The sequence below is a fragment of the Trichomonas vaginalis genome, chromosome III (genome assembly GCF_026262505.1).
Source record: "Trichomonas vaginalis G3 chromosome III, whole genome shotgun sequence".
Classification (NCBI taxonomy): domain Eukaryota; phylum Parabasalia; order Trichomonadida; family Trichomonadidae; genus Trichomonas; species Trichomonas vaginalis.
Genome location: NC_067205.1, coordinates 22787901 through 22815260, shown reverse-complemented (window position 1 = coordinate 22815260; position 27360 = coordinate 22787901). Strand labels below are relative to the sequence as shown.

At 34.2% G+C, this 27360-nt stretch overlaps 15 protein-coding genes and 4 pseudogenes across 19 annotated transcripts, besides 1 other annotated feature; 4 read left to right on the top strand and 15 right to left on the bottom strand.

The window, feature by feature from the left end:
• Window positions 1-27360: part of a mobile genetic element that runs on past both edges of the window.
• Window positions 366-602, bottom strand: TVAGG3_0747090 (uncharacterized protein; the record flags this gene model as incomplete). The annotated part of the gene is made up of 1 exon (XM_001294249.1): window positions 366-602. The coding sequence occupies one exon, from the start codon at window positions 600-602 to the stop codon at window positions 366-368; it is 237 nt and encodes a 78-aa protein (XP_001294250.1).
• On the bottom strand, window positions 650-1090 carry TVAGG3_0747080 (repellent protein 1 family; the record flags this gene model as incomplete). Its single annotated transcript, XM_001294250.1, has 1 exon — window positions 650-1090. One exon carries the CDS (start codon window positions 1088-1090, stop codon window positions 650-652), a length of 441 nt encoding a protein of 146 aa, XP_001294251.1.
• Window positions 2719-3153, bottom strand: TVAGG3_0747070 (uncharacterized protein; the record flags this gene model as incomplete). Its single annotated transcript, XM_051245055.1, has 1 exon — window positions 2719-3153. The coding sequence occupies one exon, from the start codon at window positions 3151-3153 to the stop codon at window positions 2719-2721; it is 435 nt and encodes a 144-aa protein (XP_051091642.1).
• Window positions 3199-3470, top strand: TVAGG3_0747060 (uncharacterized protein; the record flags this gene model as incomplete). Its single annotated transcript, XM_051245054.1, has 1 exon — window positions 3199-3470. A coding segment is annotated over one exon (272 nt), but the record flags the coding sequence as incomplete, so codon positions are not given.
• On the top strand, window positions 8420-8893 carry TVAGG3_0747050 (uncharacterized protein; the record flags this gene model as incomplete). The annotated part of the gene is made up of 1 exon (XM_051245053.1): window positions 8420-8893. The coding sequence occupies one exon, from the start codon at window positions 8420-8422 to the stop codon at window positions 8891-8893; it is 474 nt and encodes a 157-aa protein (XP_051091640.1).
• On the bottom strand, window positions 9029-9337 carry TVAGG3_0747040 (uncharacterized protein; the record flags this gene model as incomplete). The annotated part of the gene is made up of 1 exon (XM_051245052.1): window positions 9029-9337. The coding sequence occupies one exon, from the start codon at window positions 9335-9337 to the stop codon at window positions 9029-9031; it is 309 nt and encodes a 102-aa protein (XP_051091639.1).
• Window positions 9349-9855, bottom strand: TVAGG3_0747030 (annotated as a pseudogene). Its single transcript has one exon. A coding segment is annotated over exon 1 (507 nt).
• Window positions 10911-11876, bottom strand: TVAGG3_0747020 (organellar and viral DNA polymerase type B; the record flags this gene model as incomplete). The annotated part of the gene is made up of 1 exon (XM_051245051.1): window positions 10911-11876. One exon carries the CDS (start codon window positions 11874-11876, stop codon window positions 10911-10913), a length of 966 nt encoding a protein of 321 aa, XP_051091638.1.
• TVAGG3_0747010 (uncharacterized protein) lies at window positions 12051-12716 on the bottom strand (the record flags this gene model as incomplete). Its single annotated transcript, XM_051245050.1, has 1 exon — window positions 12051-12716. The coding sequence occupies one exon, from the start codon at window positions 12714-12716 to the stop codon at window positions 12051-12053; it is 666 nt and encodes a 221-aa protein (XP_051091637.1).
• On the bottom strand, window positions 12953-14038 carry TVAGG3_0747000 (integrase core domain containing protein family; the record flags this gene model as incomplete). Its single annotated transcript, XM_051245049.1, has 1 exon — window positions 12953-14038. One exon carries the CDS (start codon window positions 14036-14038, stop codon window positions 12953-12955), a length of 1086 nt encoding a protein of 361 aa, XP_051091636.1.
• On the bottom strand, window positions 14058-17481 carry TVAGG3_0746990 (annotated as a pseudogene). Its single transcript has one exon. A coding segment is annotated over exon 1 (3424 nt).
• Window positions 20437-21317, top strand: TVAGG3_0746980 (annotated as a pseudogene). The gene has a single exon. A coding segment is annotated over exon 1 (881 nt).
• Window positions 21542-22057, top strand: TVAGG3_0746970 (protein of unknown function, DUF4107 family; the record flags this gene model as incomplete). Its single annotated transcript, XM_001317367.2, has 1 exon — window positions 21542-22057. One exon carries the CDS (start codon window positions 21542-21544, stop codon window positions 22055-22057), a length of 516 nt encoding a protein of 171 aa, XP_001317402.2.
• On the bottom strand, window positions 22548-23182 carry TVAGG3_0746950 (annotated as a pseudogene). The gene has a single exon. A coding segment is annotated over exon 1 (635 nt).
• Window positions 23679-24098, bottom strand: TVAGG3_0746940 (protein of unknown function, DUF4108 family; the record flags this gene model as incomplete). The annotated part of the gene is made up of 1 exon (XM_051245048.1): window positions 23679-24098. One exon carries the CDS (start codon window positions 24096-24098, stop codon window positions 23679-23681), a length of 420 nt encoding a protein of 139 aa, XP_051091635.1.
• On the bottom strand, window positions 24134-24769 carry TVAGG3_0746930 (uncharacterized protein; the record flags this gene model as incomplete). The annotated part of the gene is made up of 1 exon (XM_051245047.1): window positions 24134-24769. One exon carries the CDS (start codon window positions 24767-24769, stop codon window positions 24134-24136), a length of 636 nt encoding a protein of 211 aa, XP_051091634.1.
• On the bottom strand, window positions 24834-25369 carry TVAGG3_0746920 (uncharacterized protein; the record flags this gene model as incomplete). Its single annotated transcript, XM_051245046.1, has 1 exon — window positions 24834-25369. A coding segment is annotated over one exon (536 nt), but the record flags the coding sequence as incomplete, so codon positions are not given.
• On the bottom strand, window positions 25400-25870 carry TVAGG3_0746910 (uncharacterized protein; the record flags this gene model as incomplete). The annotated part of the gene is made up of 1 exon (XM_051245045.1): window positions 25400-25870. One exon carries the CDS (start codon window positions 25868-25870, stop codon window positions 25400-25402), a length of 471 nt encoding a protein of 156 aa, XP_051091632.1.
• TVAGG3_0746900 (protein of unknown function, DUF4106 family) lies at window positions 26201-26734 on the bottom strand (the record flags this gene model as incomplete). The annotated part of the gene is made up of 1 exon (XM_051245044.1): window positions 26201-26734. One exon carries the CDS (start codon window positions 26732-26734, stop codon window positions 26201-26203), a length of 534 nt encoding a protein of 177 aa, XP_051091631.1.

Genomic DNA, 27360 nt, shown 5'->3' with positions numbered 1-27360 from the left:
AGTTTTGACAAAGCTAATGAAACACGTTTACCATTTGTATCTATTGCTTTTATATATCTCCCATTATGTTTGTTGTCGTAAACGCTCAAACTAACTTTACCCTTTCTCCCTCGTATCTGATAGAATGTATTTTCACGAGGAACGAAGAACAAATTCTTGAACTCATGACCGTTGTAGTTTGTTATCTCAATAGTTTTCGTCATTTATATAAAAATAAAATAAAAATAAAATAAAAAATAAACTTAAAAATAAATGATATCACCACCCTCACACGTATGAAAACATAGCACAAAAATAAATTTAGGTGAAGTGGTGAAATCTCACCCGTTTTCTCACCTGTTTTCTCACCCGTTGAATTCATTGCTTTATAACTCTCTTCCTTTCTCCAACTCTTCTAACTTCTTCTTAAGTTCAGCAATGTTGTCCTCATGAAGTTTAATCTTCCTTAATATACCTTCTCTATCTAATGGTTGCTTTATCTTTCTAAACTGAACTCTACCATCCTTCATAGTATGAACGTAAAAACCTTCTGGAATAGTTCCTGATTTAATGTATTCTACCAAAAACTTTTGTTTCATTGCTTCAGTGACTTTAGTCGTCATTTCAATCAAATAAAAATGTTCAATAAAAATAAAATAACGTTATTTTTTCAGTAAGGAAACGCAGGAGTTTTACGATTTATTTGAGGAGTAGGTTCTGGTTTAAATGTTGGAGTCGGTTTAGGAGTTGACTTTTGAACAGGAGTTTGTACTTCCATAGGTTCAGGAGTCATTGAAGGTTTTGCTTGTGATGGTGTCGGAGTTTGTTCAAATTCAGCTACTTCAGTATTATTTATAACATTTGCTTTATTTCTTTTCAACATCATAACTGCTCCTGCTGTAGCTAGCAAACCTAGTGGGAGACCATATTTTATATAAGGACTTGACCAAATGCTATTTTTGACAGGAGCTGGTGGAACACCTAACCTTGGTGAGACTGCTCTTTGCCATTGTGCAGCTCGTAAGAAATATTCAATAGGTGCTCCATAATCGTTTGGTAAAGTTTGTTTCATAGATGGTGAAGGTTCACGAGAGCTTGATGAAGAACTCATTTATAAGCTTTAAAAATAAACGTTCATCCTTTATTCTTCACTGTCGTCAGTTGCTAAGTTATAGTCGTCAAGTCTTATTATTGGTATGCCTGACTGTCTTACTTGTATTGCAAAGCAACAATCCCTCATAAATCCAATAAGTGGCTTTGGTACGTTTTCAGTTGCTAGTTCAATAGGTCCTTTAACAGACAATTTGTATGTTATTGGAGCAGTAGATGTTTGACCTTGCTGGAAGCAAAAGTCCACTTCTGTTGGAAAACCACATAAGAAATGTGTGTTGTCATAGCTATCCCATTTATGTTCCACACACCATCATCCATCAATGACCTCATAACATCTTCATTAAATCCTATAATATCATTGTTTGTATTGCAGGCGTTCGCAACCATTTCATAAAATACAGGTCCATATGATTTTTCAGGTTCTGCAGGCATATTTCCATAAGCTCCATGGAAAGCTGAAGATATTTAAACTTAGGGTTCTCAAAATTAACATAATAGTTGTCTTTCTTCTAAATAGTGCCCAAATACTTTTAACATTAATAGGCGTATAAGCTGCTGTAAATGTTGCACTTGAACTATCTGTATTCTTTGAGAATGAACCGTCCATAGGAATCCAATCCATAACTTTAACAGGAAAACATAAAGCCTCGTTTGTATAATGTTTCTACAAGTTCTGTATAAATGTTAGGGTCTAAAGAGAATGACTTGGATGAATAAAACATTCATTAAAATCCATCTTTGTTCGAAATAGTTGCTGGTTTACAGTTGTAATAGTAACTGTTCCACTAGCTTCTACTGCCTTCGTTATCATAGTGAATGGTTCATTCCATGGAAACAAATTTATTTGTCGGTGGATTTGAATCTGAAGCAAATGCAACTTTAAGAGTTGGATTGAAAGCAATGATATCATTTACAGATATAGATGTGCATTGTAAGGCGTCGCTACTGAACTTTACTTTAAGCTGAATGTTACCAGCAAATGCAGGAATAAATCTTATAGCTTCTAATGGAAGGAATCTTCTAACAGGAATTCTTAAACGAAGCTTAAAATCAAATGATTTTCCTGCTGTAATTGGACCACTAACAATTTGTCCTGTTCTGCATGTTCCCGAATGACTCCATACATCTTCATGTCGAGTCTTTGAGAAAACATCTACTTTCTTTATTTGTTCGGTAGTTGTGAGTTTGAAGTTATATATGCTTCTTCTCTTGCGTTGTCTTGAGAATATACGATACGACCATTTGCAAGGATTTGATATCCAGCAACTGCATAGAAAGCGTCATCGAAACCAATCCAAAATCCTGGTGGGTTTGTTTTATTGGAACCTGAACCAATTTCTTTTATCTACAATAAATTGACCTTCCATTTTATACGTAATGAATGTATTGTAAAGGTCCACATATTTTCACCAGGAGGTGAGAGATTGAATGTTACCCATGTGTTATCTTTAGCAGTTCCAGGTTGTGATGGAATCTTTGCGTCAGAATATTTTCTATTAGTGTCACCAATTTGAACTGCATTGTCTATGATATCGAAATATGAGCGAATCTGATGAATATGCTCTGCTGGAGTAAATTCGTTTAGCTGTTCGTTCTGCATGTATTTACTTCAGATAAAAATATCTATTACTTCATTATTCTCACTCTTCTTCTTGGCATTCGTGGTGGAAGTTGTTTCTTGAGATTTTCAATGAACTGTACATTCTCTTTTGTCTCAACTTCTTTCACTGGCGGGTCAGGGTTCTTTGACTCGGTTTGTTTTTCAATGAAATTCACGAACTTTGCAATAAGCTCTTGGTTCGTTATTGAAAGAACATCTGGCTTCTTTTCTTCTGGTTCTATTGACTTTTCAGTTTGAATAGAAGGCTTAACATGGGCTTCGTGGGCTTCGCCCTTGCCATGCACCTTAATGTTGTCGCTCTCTGCATTCGCTAATGGTACCTTTCTTTTTCTTACGTATATTTTACCATCTTTACTCTGACTTACATAATAGAAAGGATGTTGTATTCCTCTGGCGTCATTTAATATAATAGACTCTCGCTCTGATTTTGACAAGCTCATTTTACATCGGTTAAAGTTTTAATTTAGTTTTTTATCTACAGTCAAATGACTCAGTCAAATCCTACGGACAAGACCCAAGGTGTCATAGATGTTGAAGCATTGAAGAAAGAAATTCGTGAGCAAATTTTATCCGAACTGAAGGAACAAAAACAAGAACAAAAGCCAGAGAGACCAAAGAGAAAACTTAGTGAAAAACAACTTGCTGCATTAGCTGCTGGAAGACAAAAGAACCCACGTTTGCTGGCAAAGAAAGCTAGAGAAGAAGCAAAAGCAAAGGAAGAACAAAAGCTAAAGAAGCTGAAGCAAAGAAAGAGTAAATGGTTATTTTATCCAAACTAAATGTATAGACAAATACCTTTATCTGTTGCGTTCAGTAGTGAAAACCCTGACGTCAAAATAAAGGGGAACAGAGTAACGTTTAAGTTTCCAACAGACTGGATTGTGAACATAAATGAAGAGAAGTACATTGGCATAACATCTATGTATATAAACACGTGCTTTCAGAAAGGTTGACTTTATACTTCAAGTCGAGATAGAAAATGACGAACAGTCTTTAAGCGCCAAAACATTCACATATACAAATACTTTAAAGACGATACAACATTGTTGCAATGTATGATTTCATTTAATGAGATGTTCGAGAAAAAGTTCAACATTGAAGTACAAACTTTACAGCCTTTACGTGAGTTTCTTGCACAACTGAAAAAGAAGGTAGTCAGCCACAAACTTATAGACTTTCATTATGAATTTAATGAAAATGAAGATGGAACTCATGACTGTCAATTCATTGTATTCTCACCATTCAATGAAGTCGCTAAAAAGAAAGAAAATCCATTACGTATAAGATTCAAATCTCCGAACCAAGTGATGATTTAAGAATGTTTTCAATTATGATGCAATGCTTCCGAGGAAAAATGAATTTTCAAAGATTGTAACACCTGCATTTGGATAGAAAGCAAGCAATACTTTACTCTAATATAGCCAAAGGCGTTGAAAATGAGTTCATTGGTCATACAAGAACTTCACCACTTCCTAACCCTAAATACTATAAATTAACTGGCTTCAATCGTGAGTTTTGGATAGACATGTTCTCCACTCATGACCATAAATGTCCAGTGTTCTGCCTCCAGACCATAAGGACTGCTCTACATTGAAGCACAACTCTTAAACTCTACCATCGCAGTATTGTAAAATCTACGCTAGCTTTATTTTTATCACGAATGACCTCATTGCTGACAAAATAAGCCGCTAGCGGCAAGGGCGAAGCCATGACCTCATTCATGACTCATTGCTGACAAAAATAAGCCGCTAGCGGCAAGGGCGAAGCCCATGACTCAGAACTTCAACTTAACGAATAAAGCTTGTTTTAGTCGTTATTGAAAAGTTGAACTTTTCAGCAAAGCAAGGTTGACATGACTTACATAAGTCGAATGCAATCTCTTGACCATCATAAAGTGCTTTGTAAAGTTTCATTAAACTGAACTCAGAGTCTTTGTCATATGTTCCAACAGGTATGTGAATGTTCTTATCTTCATTGTAATAGCATTGTATAGCTTCAGGAAACATTTCATTAGCGGTTAAAGCAATAACATCTTGCTTCACGCCTTCATTCTGCAGTGAAATGCAACTTCATTAAATCGTTAGTGAGTAAGTCTATGTATGGTCTTCTTTCCACAGAAATACTTTTATAAGCTAAACTTTGTTTTCCAGGTGTTATTTCTGCAAAGTCGCTATGAAATTGAACCAAGGTTCTTTCCTATAAGTTCGCGACCATATCTCTTCTTAAACTCTGCTGCAAGCTTGGGATGTCTTCATTATATAAGTGCATACTGTCGGTATCCTGGTAAAAGATTTGAGTCCCATGTCCTCTGCAGTACAGAATACTTCATTCATAATACGTTTTGACATTGATAGAATATTAACACCAAGTGGACAGAATTAAAGTGTCTGCAAATGCTTTCGTTAGCTTGAAAATAGTTTTTCTGAACCATCCAAACCTTCGAACTTCACTATATGGTTTGTAGTTTCTGATGGCATATCTTATAGCATCTTTGTCATTTACTATGGTTATTTTTGACTCATAGGAGATAGAATAGTTTTGCCATAAATGCTGTTCAGAATGAGTTTTATAATTTCTTGTAAGGGGTTTCCTTCTTTCTTATACTTTAACCTTAACTCAAACAACTTCTTTACTTCATCTCTTATTCTCATATCTCTGTTTCCATCGTAATAGTATCCTTGCAACACTTCACATTTGACACCTGATATTTCATGAGGTCTTGTAATGTTATATGGTCAACATACATGAGACAGCAAGTGTTTGAACTTCTTGAACGTTAAGTTCTGGATTTAGTTCAGGGTCGCAAACTATTAAATGAAAGTGTCTGGGTATACCAATCTCTGTTATCTTAATGAGAACAAAGAAGCCAGACATAAACTTTCACCAATGGTTCCTTTTGGTCATCATCGAATAAATGTCTCATGAGATACTCTGTGCTTAACATTTCTTCCTTCAATTTTTTTGGAATTCCTTCTAAAGTATAAAGTCTTGCTATAAGCTGAAGGATATAATGAAACAGTGTCGAAGTCAGCAATGAGTTTCTTTTGCTCTTTTGTTTCATGTTATCTGACAACATACATCTTCCACCTTGAATGCATCTCGAAATAAATTCTCTTGGTTTATTTGAGAGGTCATAAAGATTTCCATTCGGGAAGTATACTCTGTTCTCAAACAATTTGTTAGCAATAGAACAAATACTAACGTAGTCATAAACGTTTAAATCAAACTCTTTCAATAAGTCATTGCGGAACTTTACAAAACCTTCTCTTAAAATTCTTACATCTTGTTTGCAGTAAAACGTGCTATATTTTTCTAAGTCGAAGTGGTTTTCATCTATTCTGCAACCTTTGATGGAATCTATGTTTTTCATGAATGTATCTGCATCATGGATAAACTTACATGCTTCAGAAATGACACCAGTTCTGTTGTCATTTGCTAACAAAACACTGCTGTAGTAGTTATATGGAAATACTTCTTTCGGTCCTGTTTGTAAGTTAAACATAGCAGGAAATAGTTTAAGCTTCTTATTTATAACACTGTAAGAGTCTTTTATAATAATTGCCCGTCCTTTATATAAACCAGTTATTTGCATTGTTCGTGAACCTTTAATGATGGGAGTTCCTTTCACTTCTGTCATGTGTCTTAAGATGAAGTTTATGTCATAACTGAGGTTGTGGAAAATATATTAAACTCTTGTCAGGAAGTCTTTCCAAAAATTCTGTTGCACAGTTTTGACCCCAAATGCTTTCACTCACTGAACCATCTTCACTGTCATAACAGATGTTAAAAGCTTTATGAAAGCCGTCGTACTACACTCAAAGTCAGCAAAGAAAACGTGCTCAGGAATGAATTTACATTTAGCTTTATTTACTTCTTTTGACTCTGCTTTCTTCTTCAGTTGTACACAATACTTTGGAGCATATGTCAAATCTTTAAATGGTGCAAGGTTCTGTTTATATAAGTCAGTAGTATATGTGAAAAGTTCTCCATAAGAAATAGGTTCGAAATATTTGCACTCCCACAATGTTTTCATAACATCCCATAGCGGTGTTGTTCTATCATAACGAACTACATATTTATCTTCTCTCTTTGTATAAATCTTCATCTGTTTCTCAATGTTCATTCCACCACACTCCTTCAAGATTTCTTATATAGTTTCGAATGAAGTATGTTGTCATTGGTAATCTTTCATTTAGCATGTAGTGGTCTTCAACAAGAAGTAAGTCAATAGTTCTAACAGTTTCGCATTCTTTTGGTATATATCTCTTTATTTCATTATGTCTTGAGTCATTGAAATAACCAATGGTAACATTAAATGCTATACCTGTTGCGTCAGAAATTTCTTGTACTTTACTTTGAGGAAAGTCTCTAACACGAATGACTTCTCTCATGTGGTCAATAGTTTCTTCATTTACTCCAGCCTGAATGCAAGCATAAACGAAACAATTGTCCTCTGTCATAAGTGTTGCAGTTCTTTTGTTCAGTTCATTGAAGATTTGGTAGCGTTCAAGATTATAGGTAATGTGCAAAGATACTTCCAGAACTGCCCGCTTCTCTTCTTATAAAACTTCTTTTCACCATTATCTTTCCAAAAGCTTTCTATAAGTGCTGGGTTTCCTGTTTGCTTAAGAGCTTCCAAAATGGCTTTCTGGTCATTTGTCAGTGTGCTTTCATCTCTATATGGTCTCTTTTTTGGTTTGCCTTTCTTTACATCTGACATCGTTAAGCCTTCATATTCTGTTAAATCATACATCTTTATTTCGGTAAGATTCTTTATGTTGTCAAGAAGAAGTCATAGTGCATTTCAACAATACCTGCAGCATTTGCTTCTATCTCTGATATTAAAGTTCTCCTTCAAGAGCTGATGTAGTAATGTTCCAATATTATTGAGGTTTAACGTAGAACATTCATACTTTCCACCAAGTTTATAACATACCATCCATCTTGTTGCGAGTTTATTTTAATTTTCTCTAAGAGTCTCATGAAAACCTTACCGAAATGTTTGTGTAAGTAGTCTCTGTTTGGTTCATCTAAAGCTTCGATGTTAAAGTCAATGAGTCTATTGCCTGACTTCACATTTCTCTTCCTATTCTCTTCATCTTTCTTTAACCATCTCTCACCTTCTTTTGGTTTGTCGTCAATGGAACGAATGACATCGTTAGCTTTGCGAACTTGTTCTATAGCACTTTTAAACATCTCTCTTCTCTGTTGTTTCAGCTTGTGTCATCTCTCTTTCGTGTTTCACCAACGTTTGCATTTGTTATGTCAAACATCTCTCTTCTTACTTCATGAGGTACAGCTCTTCTTGTTTCACCAACGTTTGCATTTGTTATGTCAAACATCTCTCTTCTTACTTCATGAGGTACTGAACGTCTATGATATAAGTCAATAGCAATGTCATTTAAAGGAAATGCTCTTGCATGGACTTCGTCCTCGCCGCGTTGCGGCTTTATGAACTCATGAATTCTATCATAACTTATTGCACCATTATAGTCTTTAATGAAGTCAGCGAGTGCTTTTTTGTTTGTTGCGTAATGCTTTGCAACATCTATATTAGCTTCTGTAAGAAGTTGTTTTATTTCCGAGTGTTCTAACTTAGACAACTTCCGATACATCTTTAGTAGGAAATAAAAAAATATTTTTTGAAAAAATTAGATTAGATTTTTTTTAAGTTATTTTTCAAAATAATTTAATATTTTTATTTTAATGAAACACATGCAAGATTGCAAGTTCTTTTCATACAATGCTCTCGCTACTGCCATCAAGAATGAGTTCAATAATGCTTCAAACGTTAATGTTATCTTTAACAAGAAGTTTGTGAAAGAATCTAAGTTTGGTCAGTATGTCAGACCATTAGCTATCGTCATTGACCGCAAACGTTATACTTCACAAGAGTTAGCAGTAGTTTTGAAACAAAAGGGTTTCTTCGTGAATGTCAAAGATACACACTATACTGTCATAAAGAACTCCAACATTGACTTCTTCAGTATTGCTATGAATCTTTCCGAACAGAAAGAATATAAGAAGGGTGAAACATCTGTGAAATATTATCCTTCATCTCTGAAGACAATAACGAACAAAGATGTTATACAAAAGTTCTTACCAAAGGTTGAAGAAGCTTCAATTGACATTGACGAAGGAAGTGAAATGGTTGAAGAAATTGACCCTGAAGCTATTTAACCAAAAATATATTTTTGGTGAAGAGGTGAGATATCACCTAGCCGCTTTGCGGCTCTGACCCTTTGGGTCTGTTTTCTCACCTCATTCTCTCTTCGTTAATGTTGTCGTGACTTCTTCGTTAATGTTGTCGTGACTTCATTCTTCCTCTTTGAAGTTATCGAAATATTCTGTTATTTTTTCCTTCAGTAATGTTAAGTCTTCTTTGAAGGTAAGTATTGTGCAACCTTTGATGTCATAGTGTGTTTGAGGAAGAGTATTTTTGACAATTTCTTTTATTTGCTCATTCGGTGTCATTGAAATCGGTAAGTTTTCACGATAGAACCAGTTTCTGTCAGATTTATATATTTTAGCAAGGTCGTAAAAGCTTTTGTTGTTTCTTCTGACTAAATGCAACATAACCATATCTCTGTCTTCTTCATTCTCCAACTCTTCAGTATAAATCATATACTTATAACTCTTTTCCTTTCCTTTTGGTACTGAACGTGGTATTCTTTTCTGTATGCTTTTGTCTTTGGATTCAATGACTTCATCTTTTGCTTGAAGTTTCTTTTCCATCTCTCCACGTTCTGCTTTATATAGTTCATCTAACATCATGAAAATATAACAAGCATAACGAGGTGAAGCCCACATTGCTACAGCATTTACTAAAAGTCTATGAACATAATAACCTTTCAAACCAGGAGCCAAATTCTTGCGATTTTCGTACGGAATCTCTTCCCTCGGTTTTCGAGGGAAGCAATCATATGAGGAAATTCTTCTAAAAGTTCTTTTGCCTGTTGGTTTTCAAACCAATGATATGCTTGCTTTGTAGAACGAAGAGCGTTCATTATACTTTGCATTTGATACATATCATCTTTGACTGAACGAATGAGTCTCAATTGTTTGTTATATTGTATGTATTCGTATTCTTCATTTATGGCTTCATGAACGATAGCAGTTGTTGTGTTCTCTAATGTTGACATTACTGTTCTTACATACAGGATAAAAAAATAAATAAAATAAAAACTAACTTTATTTTTTCTGAGATAAACACTATTTCTTCACAACATTAAATTTTATCCTGTATGAAATGACTTTAAAAAGATTATTGACTGACTTCGAATACTATCTCATTGACGCACTGACAGACCCTCAAAACTGTGTTGAAAGTTCTTTAAGCTTTAAGATTGAAGGTACGACGCATTTTGTCTTCACTTACGTATTGAAAGAATATGACCGTTATCATAACGAAGTGAATCAAACACTAATAAAATTTGTAGATAAAAAATTGGTTAACAATGAATATTTTAAACGTGAAGACCCAAACACTGCTGGAGATGATGAAGAATACAGACAAGTTATTGAAAAAAATAACGCAAGATTAGATGCAATAGAAAAGAAGTTTAATGAATGTCTTACAAACACGTATGAATATCTTATGCGGTGGGAAGCCAGATGGAAATAAATTTACGTCAAATATGCAATTTATAAAATCTTATGTCGACAGGCTACGTAGCACAGTGGTCTAAGGTGGTGTTATGGAGGGGTCAGGGTCTGTGGTTCGAACCGCGACAGCGCCGTATTTTCTTATTTTCTTTATTTGTCTTGTTTGTCGTGAATAAAAAGTGTCATAAAAGTGCTCTATCTTCCACGGGAATAAATAAAAAATTTACTTTATTTCTTCTTTATTTCTTCTTTATTTCTTTGTTCCCGTGGAAGAAGGGTTTTGCTGTTTTTTCTCAGCCGAAATCAATGATTTTTTCATTTTTGGAATCCTTAGCGAATGAGGAATCTTTTCTCTCGTGGAAGCTTTGACCTAAAATATAATTTAGGTGAAGAGGTGAGATGTCACCTGTTTTCTCACCTCTTTTTTCACCTCTTGACTTTGTCATGACTTCTTCGTAAATGCTTTGTCATAACTTCTTCGTAAATGCTTTGTCATAACTTCTTCGTAAATGAGTGTAAATGACCAAAAATATATTATAGGTGAAGAGGTGAGATTTCACCTGTTTTCTCACCTCTTTTTTCACCTCTTTTTTCACAAGCGTTTTACATGAATTGTACGATGTATATTTGAAATCCTAAACAATTTCGTAGCTTCTATTTCTTCTGTCAGTACATCGAATGTTTTAACAATGCCGAAGGTTTCTTTATACTTCTTCTTGACGTCAGATAGAAGGAAATCTTCTGCTGTTGGATAGTTTTTGTTCAGAAATGCTAACATGTTCATTTTATCTTCTGCTGGTTTCTCTGCTTCTTTCTTTAAGTCAGCATAGTCGTTTCGCATACGTTCTATCTCTTTGACGGAGTAGTTATATTTCCTCATTGCTGCTTTACATTTTGAACATTGCGGGTTCATTTTTGCATTATACATTGAAACCTTACCTGCTAGAACAACTAAAGCGTCAATTGCTCTCTTCATCTCAAACATAGCGGGTCTTATTTGTTCATTCCATACCTTACCTCTTCTATCTTTATCTCTTATCTGCCATACACATTCAGCAACTAACGAAACAAAGTTGTCGTAGGTCTTAAATTCTTCAGATTTATATATGTCAGAAATATTCTTATATACCATGTCGCAATCTTTGTCCATAACCTTATGGTTGCAATGAAAACCAAGGAATTCATAATTTACCTTTCGTATGAACTTCTTTATTTCTACTGAGTCAGTTGCTTTGACTTCAATTTCGTCAAATTCGGGAATGGTTAGTTTTTGTTGTTGGATTTCAGGCAATTTGGGCAAATGGTCAATAATGTCCTGCATGTCATAAAGATACTGTTCATTTGTTTCATCTTTCGCACTACAGTCTAAATTACTTGTTAAAAGTTCTTGCTTTATCTTCTGGATTTCTGTTTCGAAAGTAAATGAAGAAGGAATGAAGTTTTTCATCTCTACTAACATTGACGTAGGATTCATGACTAACGAGTTTGGTGCTGTTGTTGTGGACAGAGTCCCGCCGTTCGCGGCTTGAATTGTTGTTGTGCCGATTGTTGAAATCATATCTTTTATACAAAATAAAAAAATAAATAAAATAAAAACTAACTTTATTTTTTCTATCTTAAGGAAATTCATGAAAATTCAAGAGGTGAAAAAAGAGGTGAGAAAACAGGTGATATCTCACCTCTTCACCTAAAATATATTTTTTACTGAATTCAATAAAAATAAATGGTTCATTTACTCACAATATTTTTGTACAAAACGACCCCAAACTTTTAACTTCTTTTCTGCAGCTTCAAATGCTATCTTAGCGAGTTCATATTCTCTAAATTCTCTCTTTAAATCTTCTTGTTCCCATTGGTCTAGTTCGTATGGAGAATCTCTATAACCATAATATATCTCACGTTCATGTTCTAATTGTTTTTCGCACATTTTTCCAACTTCTTCTTCAAACAAAGGTTTAGCATTCTCCACTGTATCTTCGAGTTCTTCTTCATCTAATTTCTCATGAACTTTCTTGTCTATGGAGTCCATAATATCTTTGACATAAAATGCATACTTTACAGAGCACCATTCAGCAACAAAATGAACGAGGTCAGGATGTATGTAAATACCTTTGAATTCATTCATAACGCCCTTAGTAAGCTCATAAAATGCTTGTTTTGAGGTCGAGCCACTTTTGGCTCCACCGTATTCGTTCATCCAAAACTCAAGAATTTCCTGCATTTTAGTACTATTGAGAAATCTGTTTAAATGGTTTAACTTTCCTGCTTCTCTTGCCATCTTTGTTGCATTAATGTAACCATCCTTGTCTCTACGTAAGACTTCAATACCATTATAAGTGCCTTTTGTGAATGTTTCGCCATTAGATTTGTTCGTGAATGTTTTTGCTTCGACTGACATTTCTGTTCTTACCTACAAAATAAAAAAATAAATAAAATAAAAACTAACTTTATTTTTTCTATCTTAAGGAAATTCATGAAAATTCAAGAGGTGAAAAAAGAGGTGAGAAAACAGGTGAAATCTCACCTCTTCACCTCAATTATATTTTTGGTGTAAATTTATGACAAAAATAAATGGTACCATTAATAATACATGACTGTTCTCATTCATGTCTGATTTACATCTAATGAAAAAGTTTAGAAGAATTTTCTTATTCTTTCTGGCATATTTTTGTCTTTCCAGTACTCCCGCTCTAATGGTCCCAGATGTGTTGGCTTCGACTCTCTCAAGTTCTTAGATGGTATAACATCTTCAACGCCTCCTTCATATCTTACTTTATAAGTGTCATCGTTTGTGTTATAGCCAAGTATTTCAATAACCACTCCTCGCTTTGCTTCGTCAATGGTTTCAGCAAGTTTGCCATTACTACTTTCGACTAATTTATGACGAGGGTAAAATGCTATGGAGTCGTCAGCAGCTTTTATAAGATATCCATTACCTTGCGTAGAGTCTACGATATAATAATTTCGACTTAACCTTAAACGTTTCTTTGTCAACGGTTTGTCGTCAAGAACTACACGAACTTTTGTACCAGGAATGAGGGTAAATTGTGTTGAATTTCTGATATTTTGTGTTTGGCTTCGTTTCTTTTGTATATACTTTTCTTCTTGTTGTTGTGTCATTGAATTTGGTGTATGTCCTGTTGTAGAATGTGTTGAGGAATTGTAAACTTCGATGAAATGTTTCATTGTTTCTTCGGTAAAGTCTCGCTCTTGATTTAAATCTCTGAGAGTCCTTATGAAGCGGTTAATGATACCGAGTATGTTATGGTTATGGTCTTCAGTAGTGTAGTGAGTTATGTTATGCTTAATGAGAAATTCTGTGATTTCGTTGCTGAGGTATGCACTGTCTTGGTCTGATGTTAAAGTACTTGGGCTATGTTCTGCTACAAACTTTTGTAAAACTCTTAACACTTCACGAGTTCCTTTATTTCTCATTATATACGCAAAAGCTTTACGAGTGTTAACATTTATGAAGATGAGGAATGGTTTATGTCCTCCTTTTCTGCTTTGAATGAGAGTGTCAAATTGGTATGCGTCAGGAGTGTTGGAGTAAATTGGTAAAAAGTAGTCGTAAGGGTTTATTTTTGTTTGATGTACAACATTTTTGTCAAAGAACCTTTTCACTTCAGCTCTGTTAGTAAATCCCCAACTCTTTGCAGCTTCATTGAACTTCTTAAATGACCTCCATGGATGTTGTTCGAATACTTCTTTCAAGCTCATTTATGTAAAGTTAAAGATTTTAACCAACTCGTATCCAAGCGTGCATTGTTATATAAGGAGGCATATAATCTTTTCCATTACCTGCTGGGTCTGTAATACCAGCTACAACATGTGTATGATTTCCTGCAGTTCCACAGAAAATACCTGTGCTAACATCTTTGGGGTCAGTTGTGATATCATATCTATGCATTCCCTGTCTATCCGAACCCGCTGCAAGATTTGTATAACCTCTTTTTGTTATTGAATGTGAATGGTTTCCTTCCACAGATGTTCTTCCACTGAACCTATGCATATGTGAAGGAAGGTTTTCAATACCTATTTTCTTTGAACCTCCCATCTTCATTGACTGCGTATTAGTGTAGAATGGAAAACTGTCAACTATTTCATACCATCTACCACCAAATAAAGTGTTTGGATTTATTGGATTCATAGACGTATAAACAGCTCCTATAGGATATATTAAATCATATATGCTCATAACTCTATAAACATATTCTAAAGAACTTATGTCATTAAATACCATTTGGAATGTATCTCCCGGATGAAATGTTGCATTTGTTCCACTTTTATAATGTAATGTTAGTTCAATAGAATTATCCAAGAAAAATTCAAAAGTATCTGGTTGAAGACCTCTAACAAATTCAAATGGAGTTGCTGGTTCACCATTTATAATTTCTGTTGTAAATGTCATTGTATCTGGTTTCGAAAATTTCTTTGTTAGTTCTGCATCCACATAAGTTTTGTCAGCTTTCTTATCTAACATTGCTGGTAGTTCATGTGTTTCAAAGTTTCTGACATGACCTTCGATATTCATACATTTGTTATTTAAGGAGTTTAGTGTATCTTTTACGCTTGTACTTGGATTTTCTTGTGGAGCACTTGAACCAAGGGTATAGTTCAATATTATGTCATCAGCTCTAACAGTAGTGAAGGATTTATGTGTATGGTTCTTGTCGGCTTTCTTATCATATAAATCTTGAGCAGTGAATTTAACATTATTTTCATCCTCCATGACATAAACATCTTTACATCTAATGTTTCTCATCGTCGTTATGTCGTCATCCGATGTTAAACCTTGTGGAAAGTTAGGAGGTTTACAATATAATGCATCCCCACCAGTTTCTTCAACCGTTCCTTCAATACTTTCTATACCAACAGTTGTAAAACTTGTATGTGTATGGTTCTTGTCTGCTTTCTTATCTAACATTGCTGGTAGTTCATATGCTTCAAAGTTTCTGGCATGATCTTCGGTATTCCTGCAACTCTTATCTAAATTGTTAAGAGTATCTTTTACGCTTGTGCTTGGATTCTCTAAAGGTGCACTTGAACCCAAATCAAAGTTCAATATTATGTCGTCTGCTCTAACAGTAGTGAAGGATTTATGTGTATGGTTCTTGTCAGCTTTACTGTCTAAAGAAGTTTGAAGTTCATTTATATCGGAGATATTGTGTTTATGAGATTTCAAAACTTTGTTCATTGCTTCGAGTTCAACTTTGTCAGCTTTACTTTTAATAGCATCTTCAAACGTTATTTTTGACTTAACTCTCAAAGTAAATCTTGGTTCAACTAATACACCATTAACAGAGAAAGTAGAGGCATAAATTTCATCGTTATAACTAAATGCTTCTGGTACTTTACCCGTGTCATACTGTACAGTACAGCTTATGTCATAACCTTTAGCACGAATGTATTTATATCTTCTTTCATTAACATTTTTTGTCTTCGCTTCATCACTTCGTGTTAAATATCCATGGTAGTCCGTTATAATCTGTTCGTCTGAAGTTATATAATGAACGTGGTTTTTATCTGCTTTTTCGGCTAATTTCTCATTAACATCATTCACTTCTAATTCAACTCTTCCGCCAGAACTCTTATTATCATTAATCTTTTTCATTAATTCGGTAATTACGTCATAAAGACTATATTCTGTTTTCGGTTTTGTAAATAATGAGTCAAAATTTCTTTTCATCATTACATCGCTGACATTAATGATATCACCAATTCCTTTTTCATTTATTCTCTTCATTAGTTCTGCAATAATGACGAATATATAATCTGTTAATTTATTCTCTTCATCGAGGGTTATAGAATGTTTTGAAATTGAATCATTAACTCCTCTAAATAAATCAATAACTTCAGGATACACGTTTTTAATGTCTTGAATAACCCGACCCGTATCCTCTGGTTTCTTCTCTTCTTCATGTTCTTCGTTCCCGTCGTTACGTGGTTTTATATCTCTAACCATCATCAACGCAGCCATAACCGGAGGGTTTGTTGCTACCTGTTCGAAAATCCGTCCGTTATGTATGGTATATCTAAATAATTTCTTTGTGTTTGTTAAAACATTTGAAACAAGTCTTTTAAAACCATCTACAAAATTTCCTGTTTCACCTAATGTTCTTGCAGCATTTACAAGCTCACCCATTCCCGCTTTTGACCCCAAAAACGTCCATATTGCATTTATTTCACTCTGTATAGTTGTCCATTCAGCGAAACTAATACCTGCATTCGCTAAGCTGAAAATGAAACTCAGTGGATCGAACTTAATTCCACCTTCTTTTTCAATTTCAACGAACTCACTAACATGAGATTTTAAATATTCTTTCGTTAAAATTGTTTTCCCCGATGTTATGTCATTAACGAAACTATCACCGTCAAAAGTTAACGAATTCAATTTCGTCGTTGATGCTTTTATTTCATACACCGCTTTATCGATAGTTTTTGGCTCACCTTCTTTAGAAGCATATGAAACATTAATGAATGAATTATATGTATTCGTGAATGAGTTAAAATCAATGATTTTCATTAATGACGCCTTTAATGATTCATTAACTGTTGAATCCCTTAAAACAATTACTGAACTGTCCTTTATGAAAGGTACACTGCAAACCGTCGAGTTTGGATCAAATGCTGTAGTTGGTGCAGGAATATTAATGATATAAGTCATTAAATCATTAAGTGACGTAAATAATGTTGTCGTTTTTGATTTAATTTCTTTAGCATCTGTTATATATGGTAATTTTATTTCTGTAGTTTCTGAATTAAAGATATTCGCTAAAATGTTTTGTAAACTGTTTTGAACAGCTGTGTAAACCGTTGAATCCGGAACTCTTACGATTTCACCGTCCTTAATAAAAGGCATTGCACATGGTGTAGTGCTTGGGTCAAATCTTTCGGGATTATAATTCAACATATATTCTAACGCTTCATATACAGACTTATATACTGTTGTGTCGTTCTTCATGACAACTTCACCATTTACAATGAATGGCATAGTACATGGAGTTAAAATAGGGTCAAACTTTTCATAGTCCTTCCATGTTATGTATTTCTCGGTATTTCCATCACTGATAACAATATATTTGTCAGTAAGTGTGAGAGAGTATTGACCAAAATATAAACGTTTAGCTCTGTCAGCTTCATACGCATATGCAGCAATTCATATTTTAATGAGAATAAAATGTTGTTCTATTTGCAAAGTACAGACCCAAACGAATACGGGACAGTAAAGCTACAAACAAACTTAGGTCTACAGAATGAAGCCACTTGCTTCAGAGTTGTTGACTTCAATACTATCGCTTCATTTTGTTATAACAGATGAAACAGATTTCATGGAGTTGAAATAGATGGAAAGAAGCACGAAATAAGATTTCACAATAATGTAGAATATAAGATGGAAACATTAGCTGGAGTGTTAAATGCGCTCATAAATACTACAATAAACAAGGAGAACGAAGAAAACTTAATGAATGTTAAACTTATTGCAGGAGTTTTGAAGTTCAGTTATGCGAAGGAGTTTAAGATAACACGAATGAGTCATAGAGTTCAATTGCTTCTGGGTGCATACCATATGACATTTCCTTTGAAAAGTGTTGACAAAACGATTGAGATGAAATCTGTTCCATACGTATGTTATGGTAATTGTTTATACATTGAGTCAAAATAGCTAATGTCACAGGTATTTCAGGAGTTAATAGTAAAGGTTCAGTAGAATATAAATCCTTCTGTTATGCAGTCAATTCAATGTTCATTCCAAACGTTCCTGTCATAGCAACTCATTTAGGTAAATGGGTTCGCATTAGTCCTCATAATTTGAAAGACATGCAATTCAGACTTGTTGACTTTCAAGGAGAGCCTGTAGAACTGAAGGCACCAGTGCGAATGACTGTTGAAGTTGACTTTTTAGAAAATATTAAATGCAACAGCTTACAAGAGAACTCAGAGCTAAAAATATAAAGTATGAATGTTATGTATTAGGTCATGAACTTTGGTTATTGCTGTTTGATGAAACAAATGAGTTAGTTATGTCAGTCAAGAGAACAGAAAAAGGCGTCAAAGGCGCCGAGCGCAAAGCGCTATATTGTGTTAGTGAAAACTGCACCAAGTCAATAAGATTAGGTTTGCATTATGAAGATGAGTTCGATACTGTTGAAGAAGTTTTGGATAGATATTACAAATTGCTTTAATTTACTAAAACATATTTCAAACAAAGTTTATATTCTGTTGAAAGTTTTGTATATTCATTCGAATATTTATACTTAAACTCAACTCCTGTAGTTCCTGGTGTTTCAATGATGCGGATGTTACCTATTTTCATGAATGGTGGCGTTTGACCACAGCATTCGATTTCAGGGTCGAGATAGTCAATGACACATTGTTTCCCTGTTATTCGTGATATAACATTTTCAAGGTCCTCCTTTGTTAGAATTATTTGGTTCTTGCTTATAAGATTTGTCAAAAGCTTCTTATCGTCTTTGAGTAAAATTGTTTGGTATAACTGAAGAAGGTAATGGTCTACGTTATCTGAAGGATTTGTTTGAACATTTGTGTAAGGGTTGTCGTTGGCTTCTCTTGAAAGAATTTGGTCCAGTGGTGGATACTCTAACTTAACATCTGATGTAGCGTTAGCGTTTGAAGCTGAGTTTAAATTCACGGATTTCAGTTCTGGTTCTTTTTCTTTCAAACACTCTGAACTATAGTTCTTTATGACAATATTGTTTGTCGTTCGTGAGTCAACATTTGATGTTGGTTCAATTGGAACATTAACGGCACCAGCTAAGATGGATTTGCTTCTCATTTCATATAGAATAAAAACCTTTTATATGTATGAAATGAACAATATACTCGACAAGGGTTTGAATGTAAAGCTAACGAATGAAAATATTGTTGAATTCACTGAGACAGGTGCTGTGTATAAAGATGTAGAACTACTGAACAAAAGAGCTAAGGGAAGAAGCAGGAACATGAACAAAGGGTGGAAGCCTATAAAAATTTATGTCAATGATGGCTCAGGAGGTTCAAACATAAAGTATGCAGAAAGTTATAGAGTTTATGCTCTCAAAGGTGAAAAGCCTTCATTTAAGAACAGCTATTCTAACGCATATCCTCAAAAGCTAACGGATGGGGAAGTGGATGATATGAATGACAGCAAAAATATTAACAGAAATGGCGACAGAGATGCATGGAATTTGTTTACCATCAGTCAATTGAAGGTTAAACTTTAAAACAATGTTGGTCGTTCCCATGGAATATTTTTGACTTTAATGGTATTAGTCATGATATGAATCTCAAGGTATGAACGAGGAGAGATGAGAGACTTATATGCTTCCCAAATTTCTTCAAAAGGTAATGTTATACCTGACTGTTTCCAAATGAGTTCAATATCATAACGTGAGAAACCTTGAAAGATAACGAAGTCAGTTATGAGACGTTTTATGTTTAAAGCTAAAAACCTCATGTTTGCATAAGTATTGCTACAGTTAAGTGGTAATGTCTGACTTTAGTAATGATGTTAGCTAATGGTGAGTCAGGTTTGACACTAAACCTTTTCCGGCGAAGTCGTCACAAACCAGAGTGTTTGAAGGATACTTTTTGAAGGGGTATTTTGAAAGTTTTGATAGAATGTAGTTTGTCAGTCGTTTCATATCGTAAACTCCTGAGTATTGACGTAAGTGGTGTTTGTCAATAATTCTTTCCATCTCTTCTGAAGTCTTTTGCATTCCTGACTGTATAAATTCAACGATGGCATAATATTTCCTCTTACGTCGAATGTAACGTTGAAGAAATTCAATGAGTTCACTGTCTGGAACTTTAACGACAGAGGCTTGAACTTTTGACATAAATGTTTTCGCTGTTGAGTCCATAGAGTCTGAAGTTGCTGATATAATGATTTGGTCATAATAAGAGTCGTTTCCTAAACGCTCTGTTATGAGTATATGACGAATGAGGTTAAATGTCTTACCTGACCCATCTTTCCACAATAGAAATAAACACCATTTGAACAGAACTCATAGTCCTTACTGAAAGGAAGAATGAGAGAAGAGTTAAGTTTGTCTGTAGTTTCATTCATGTCTTCATCTACGTCATGTATTAAATGCTTCATTTTATCTCCATTAAAAATGCAAGTCAGAAATATTCAGAACATAGCACCGAGTCTAACTGACAAGAGTATAAAGATATACTATGAACACGTTATGATGAAACCTACCAAAATTCAAGAAAGTCAGTATACTTATGAATATCCAAGACACTGGGTAGAGTATGTAGGAGGTGAGAAAGCTATTGAAATCAGACAGGTTCGAAGTATTCCAGCAGGAAGGACAATATTATTGAAGAACTTTAATGTTTTGAGGTATAATGATGAAACAAAGAAGCAAGATAGTTTTCCTATTGCTGTGTATGTGAACCTAGACACAGGAGATGACATGAAAGTTTTTAACACAAAGCTTCAAACGGTAGTGAGAGAACAACTGACTGCGGAAGGACATCCATTACCTTCAGAAGTTACCATAGCATATAATTTTGAAACAACTCAATAGATTTTAAAGTCGTCTCTGCAAAGAAGTCAGGTTTTACATTTAATGAAGCAGATGTATATTCGAATGAAAACTTCAAAGCTATTGCATGGTTAGATAATGACGATTGCTTTAAGAAAATATTTAAATTCAGTGACTCAACGATGTCAATAGATGACCTTCGTGGAATGTTACCATCGACGTTTACAGTAGAAGGTTCAGCAGGATTGCTTACAAGATTGTCAATTGGTGGTATTTGGTCTCGTGAGAACATTGTTATAAAATCCAGTATAAGTGAATTTGCTGAAGAATCTATATTATGTCTTTCAAACTACATGTATTCGCCACCGAAGCATTATAGTATAACAAACTTTGTCAGTAAGTTTAACATAAGACTTGTCGAACCTTCTTCAATGAAAGATGTTGTGCTACCTAAAGATGGAAAGGATGGACTCATTATTGAGATGATTTTAATAGCATATTAAATGAGCTTGTTCTTGAAGGTCATTCATGATGAAATAACTGTTGTAGAAGATGTTAGCAATTGTTCAGACATTTTGAAGCGAATAGATGAGATAAGAAAGAAGTTAGATAGACCGCAAAGCGGTGAGGGCGAAGCCGTGAGAATGTTTATGTTTCATTGACTTTCTCCAGTAACGAGAACTTTTATGAGATAATATTGAAGAGAGATGATTTTAATATGGTGTAAATGGTAGCTTGGGCAGCTTTAGGCGCAATGGGAACAAAAGCATTAGCATTTGGAGCAAAAGCACTTGGAGCTTATGACGCAGTAAATAAAATGAGTGGAGGAAGGGTTTCGAAGACATTAGATGCAAATAAAGGAAAGATTGGAGGCTGGGTTGCAAAGAAGTTAAGATTAAATAAAATAGGGCTCATAAATAAAGCATCCAATTTGGTTGCGACTGAGTCAGAAAATGCTTTAGGAAAGGACGATGAGTTTGCAAAACACGCAAAAGACTTTAATGACCAGATGAAAGGTGAAACAATGCATTTAAATAGAGTCGATGGAACTCTTCCTCCACCAGTAGTTCTTCCGTATGGTCCCTATGGAATGTATGGAAACCCTTACGAAAGACCATTTGACCCATTGACTGGTGGAAGTAACTGGTATCATTACGGACGAAGAAGAAAGACAGTCAAGTTGGAGACAGACGTGAAGAAAGCAACTAAAAAGAAACCAAGGAAGAGAGTTATAAAGCAATGAATTCAACGGGTGAAAAAAGAGGTGAAAAAAGGGTGAGATTCACCACTTCACCTAAATTTATTTTTGTGCTATGTTTTCATACGTGTGAGGGTGGTGATATATTTTTTAAGTTTATTTTTTATTTTATTTTATTTTTTTTTATATAAATGACGAAAACTATTGAGATAACAAACTACAACGGTCATGAGTTCAAGAATTTGTTCTTCGTTCCTCGTGAAAATACATTCTATCAGATACGAGGGAGAAAGGGTAAAGTTAGTTTGAGCGTTTACGACAACAAACATAATGGGAGATATATAAAGCATAGATACAAACGGTAAACGTGTTTCATTAGCTTTGTCAAAACTTACAGTATAAACTATGACAGTGATTTTGACCTATATTGAGAAGAAAGTGAGTAGAAGAATATGACTGTTGTGTGAAGCACAGCAATGGGAAGCGTTGCAATACTTTTGTAAATGAGAACATTAGTGGGAATTAGTGAGAACGTTTATTTTTTCATTAGTGAAGTCGTTAGCGAAAATGTTGGTGAGGTGAAGTGGTTGGCGGCTTTGTAAATATTTAAGGTTAAGTGAGTGTTGTCGTTTTGTGTTGTAAAATATACGTTACTGGTTTTGTAAATATTTAAGGTTATATTGGGTAAGGTGGAACGCAGTGCCACAGTACCCAAGATAACCATACTAACTAATATTCTCTGCATTTCCTCATTAGGGTCTTTGAACTTAGAATTTATATACTCATTTATAGCATTGTACTTCAAAACTCTTCTTTGGTACTTCTTTATCCAATCCAACAACTCAGAGTCTTTTATACATACTAACTTAGACTTCTTTATAATATCTTTAAACGAATTGACGGTTTGGTCAAATTGACCAGAAGTCGAACAAATGACTACTAACTCATAGAATGGGTTCCTCTCATCTAGTTCTTGTTGTTGTGCAGCCATTTTTAAGATAAGTGAAAGTCTTACCCGACCAGGTGGTGCAATTAGACCTGTTATACATTCTGAGCAAATAAGAACTTGTCATGTATAGGTTTTATCTGAGCATTTTCTAACTTCCTCTTGTTCTTATTTAAAACATTCTCAAATTTCTTGTCAATGTCAGCAAACTTTTTTTCTAACATATTTTTAGAAAAAATTAAAATTTTTATCTTTTAGAAAATGTCTAGCGATTTCACTATCTATATTCGAGACAAACTTTTGACAGCAAAACATCTGTCGACCATAAAATCTTACATAGTGTAAACAAGAAAGGTGAATTTGTTCTAAAGTTCTGTTTCTGGGAATATGACAAGAACCATAAAACATTACAAAGAGCAGTCTTAAAATTTGTCAATGACAGACTTGTTGACAGAGATGACGCCGATTGGAAAGATGAAGTCCAACAAAAGTTCTTAGAATGCAAAGAAGACACATGCGGTGTTCTTGAAGATGAAATAGAAAACAGAATAGAAGAGCTATTAAAGGACAAAGAACTTTTACATAGATATGGTTCTGAGAAATTTGACATATCTCCACCAGAGAAGAAGAAGAAAGAAAAGAAAGTAGAAGAAGAGAAGAAAGAACCAGAGCCAGTTCCACCGAAGAAGAAATTTGACATGTAAAAATAAAATTTTATTTTTAGAACATTTCTGGGTCAATGTCAATGTTCTCTTCCTCTTTAGGAGTAAACACTGGCTTAGACTCTAAAATCTTTTTACCCAATTTACCTTGAACTTCTACAACTTTAGACTCATAATATTCATAGTCGTCTGTCTTCTTTGGTTCATAAGGTATAACAAGTTTGTATGCTTTGCCTTCTTTAAGGTTTGAGAACCTTCTGTCAAAATTTTCTTTGACTGTTAACAAACCTTCTATGTCTAAGTCTTCAAATTTCGCACCATTTTTAGTCACAATAGCAAACTTAACTGGTTCGATGTTCCAAACTTTGCTGAATGAAGACTTTTCAAAATGGTAGAAGTAAACATTCAAATATGTGAATGGGTCTAGTTCTTCTTTAAGTCCTGACATGTACTTGTTTACTGAAATATATTTCGTCATCTTTTCTATCGGATAAAAAATATTTTTTTTTAAATTTACTCAGAAAAAATTTTCTTTGTATATACACCATTCTGAACATCTAAAAGACTTTTGACATTTGCCAAGAATGTACGTTTAGAAGCTGCCATATAACCATATTCTTGACAATATTGTTTATACGAATCGTACAATGACCTTTCATCTAATGACACAAAGTCAGTTTCATCTATGAACAGTTCATAAACACTCTTGTTTGCTTCTAACAATGTTTGTCTCTCTTTGGTATGTGGAATTTGTCTTGGATTGAACTTAGAAATATCTAATGTCATGAAATATGAGAACAAGTGGTTGTAAAAGTCAGATGTCAAACATTCTGACAAAGCGTCAAAATATTCTGTATCTTGCATATGAGAATCTGACGTTCTGACAACTACATATCTTCTGTCAGAACTTTCTAACTTCATCGGAACAGCATTGTTTGAAACCATAATGAAGTTTGCAACATTTTCACAAACTCTTTGGTCTTTATACTTTCTTTCAACAACTCCAGCTTTGTCTGTTATAAGACTCTTCAAAGCATCTGAGTTCAAAACTTTTGTTGTATCTATACTTTGAAGTTCATTGCAAACTATAAGTTTCATATTCTCTATTGAGGAGTTAAACTTGCCACAGATGTTTTCTAAGTTTGTCATATTCGGATTCGAATAGCCCTCTAACAGTTTGCATAAAATATCTGTAAAGAAAGTATTCTTACCAGTTCCTTGTTTTCCAATTATAATGAGAGCAGTTTCATTTTTAGCACTTGGATGTTGTAAGATATTTGCAAACCAACATAAGATATACTCATAGACTCTTTCGTTTCCATTGCATATAATTTCTTTGACATGGTCTAACCAAGCTTCTATAATACTGTGTTTCCATTCTACTTGTTCGTATTTATATCCAGTGAAGATAGAATAGAAGTTTGGAGAAGGTGTATAGAACTTTATACCTCGAACTGAAAAATCTTCTAACTTTGACAATAAGATATCCCAAGCATCTAACATCTTCATTCCAACTTGTACAACTTTTATTTTCTTAAGTTTCTGTCTACATTCTTGTTCAGACACTATTGTTGCTCTTGGTTTGTTAAAGACAACATCCCATTCTTTCATGACATAACATTCTGGGGCAGAGTCAACATAAATGACTAAACGTTTCAAATTCTCGACTGCTTTGTTATAGTCTCTAAATGGACACATATTTCTGAATGCTTGGAAGTCATAAAAATCTGAAACATCTATTCTGTACATTTTTATAAAAAAAAAAAGAATATTATTTTTTTATTCTTGACTTTGTTGTTCCATTTGTTGCATTTGTTGTTCTTGAGCTATTTGTTGTTGAAGTTGTTCTTGTAATACAATACTTTCACCAGTTGCATCTTCCAATTCGAAACTTTCTGCCGTCATTGACAAATACATAGGACATAAAAGTTTTACAGGAACAAAGTTTGCGTCAACTAATGTCAACGTTATACTTGCCAAAGTGTTTGAGTTCACTAAGGTTGAAAATTCTGCATTCGAATGAACAATAGGCAAACCAGCAGAGAAAGTATTGTTTATACGCATAAGTATCTTTTGGTCATAATAGTTTCTGTCGACATTCGAATAACACTTTGAACCTAAGTTTGAAACAATATATAAGATTGGTGTGCTTAATGTCAATGGAATAGACATTCCTTGTATGACACCTTTTCCTGTTATAGGAAACTGTTGGTAGTAAAAACCAGAAATAAGTTTTGTATTATAGCTCATATCGTTTATAGTAAACTCAGTCGGACATCCAAACATAATGAAACCTGCTCTAGTTGCAGCACATGTTACACCCGTACTTAAAGTATTAAATAAGTCAACAAAACCTGTTGGTGGTATATCTGAGTAAGTATCTTCAAAGGAGTATTTTTTACCATTCACAACAATAAAGTCTTCTGGTGTCAAAAGAGCAAAACAGGCTTTAGTCGTCATTGTGTTTAAGGTTAGTTTACAATATCGTCCTTGAGGACTTTGTAAGTTTGTTGTTATAGAATTATATGACTCGGGGTTTTTAGTCGTAATAGTATAAACCATTATGTCTTCTGCATTTACTTAGCAAATAAATTTTAATGAAATGTTGTGGTCGTCAAATATTTTTATAACGTCTGGGAAACTATATTTTAAGTTCAACGTTTCACCTCCTTTCATAACGTATATCTTGTCAATGACATTATATGAAACACCACAGCAACCAATGTCGGGTTCTATTTCTTTGATGTTTATATCGTCTGCCTCTGTCAAAAGTTTCAATAGTTCTTTCAAAACTTCATGAGGTGCAATGACATATGAGTTCACTTTTACAGGGTTGTGTTCGACCAAGTTTAACATTATACTTAAAGCTTGACAAATCTTCTCCTGAGTTTGAAGTTTGTCTTTCAGTTGTTGGTAGTCGTTTCGAATATCTGCAACAGAACTTAAGTCTCTGTTAACTTCAGGATATGTTGGTTCTTTTACAGGAACAATTGTTATACCATCTTCGTCTTCGTATGGTTTCCCCACTTCAACATCTCTGTCTTTGACATTGACAATAACACTTTGACTGTTTGTTTGAGTTGGTGAATTTAACTTCACATCTGCCACCGCCATTAAACCTTTTGAAACACTTACGCTTCTATTTTTCGGAAATGACATTTTACTTAGAATAAAAAGATGGACGTATTCGGATATCTTATTGAATTGAAGCAGAACAAAGTTTATACTCACAAACAATACAAATACATTGACAGAATAGTTCTTTACACAAACAATGGAAAATGTTATAGAATAGCAGTCTTTGCTGAACCTAAATATTTTCATAAAGCAAAGAAAGTTGGTATAACTGAAATGGTGAAAGTTCTTGAAGCAGACAAAAATATAACTTCAAAACTTACAGATATTTCTAAATGTAAGTTTATCTTACAATATTATGTCAAAACTGGCGTACTGTCAATATTTGACGGAGAGAAGTCAGTTCAAGAACAACTTACTGACCTGCTGCCAAAATCTGCTCGATGGAAGCTGTCGTTATGCCAATCTGAGGAGCCCCAGCAGGTTTCATCGAACGAATCTTCAAAAGAGCATCTTCCGTGAAAAGTGCTATTGGTTTTGTAAACTTCTTTGCTCTCAATTCATCTGGACCGTCTCTGTCACCAGTATATTGTATTTGTACAGTACCAACAGTTGAAATACCACCCATAAAGTCTTCTGAGTCAGCAAATGGAATGCCAAGCCAA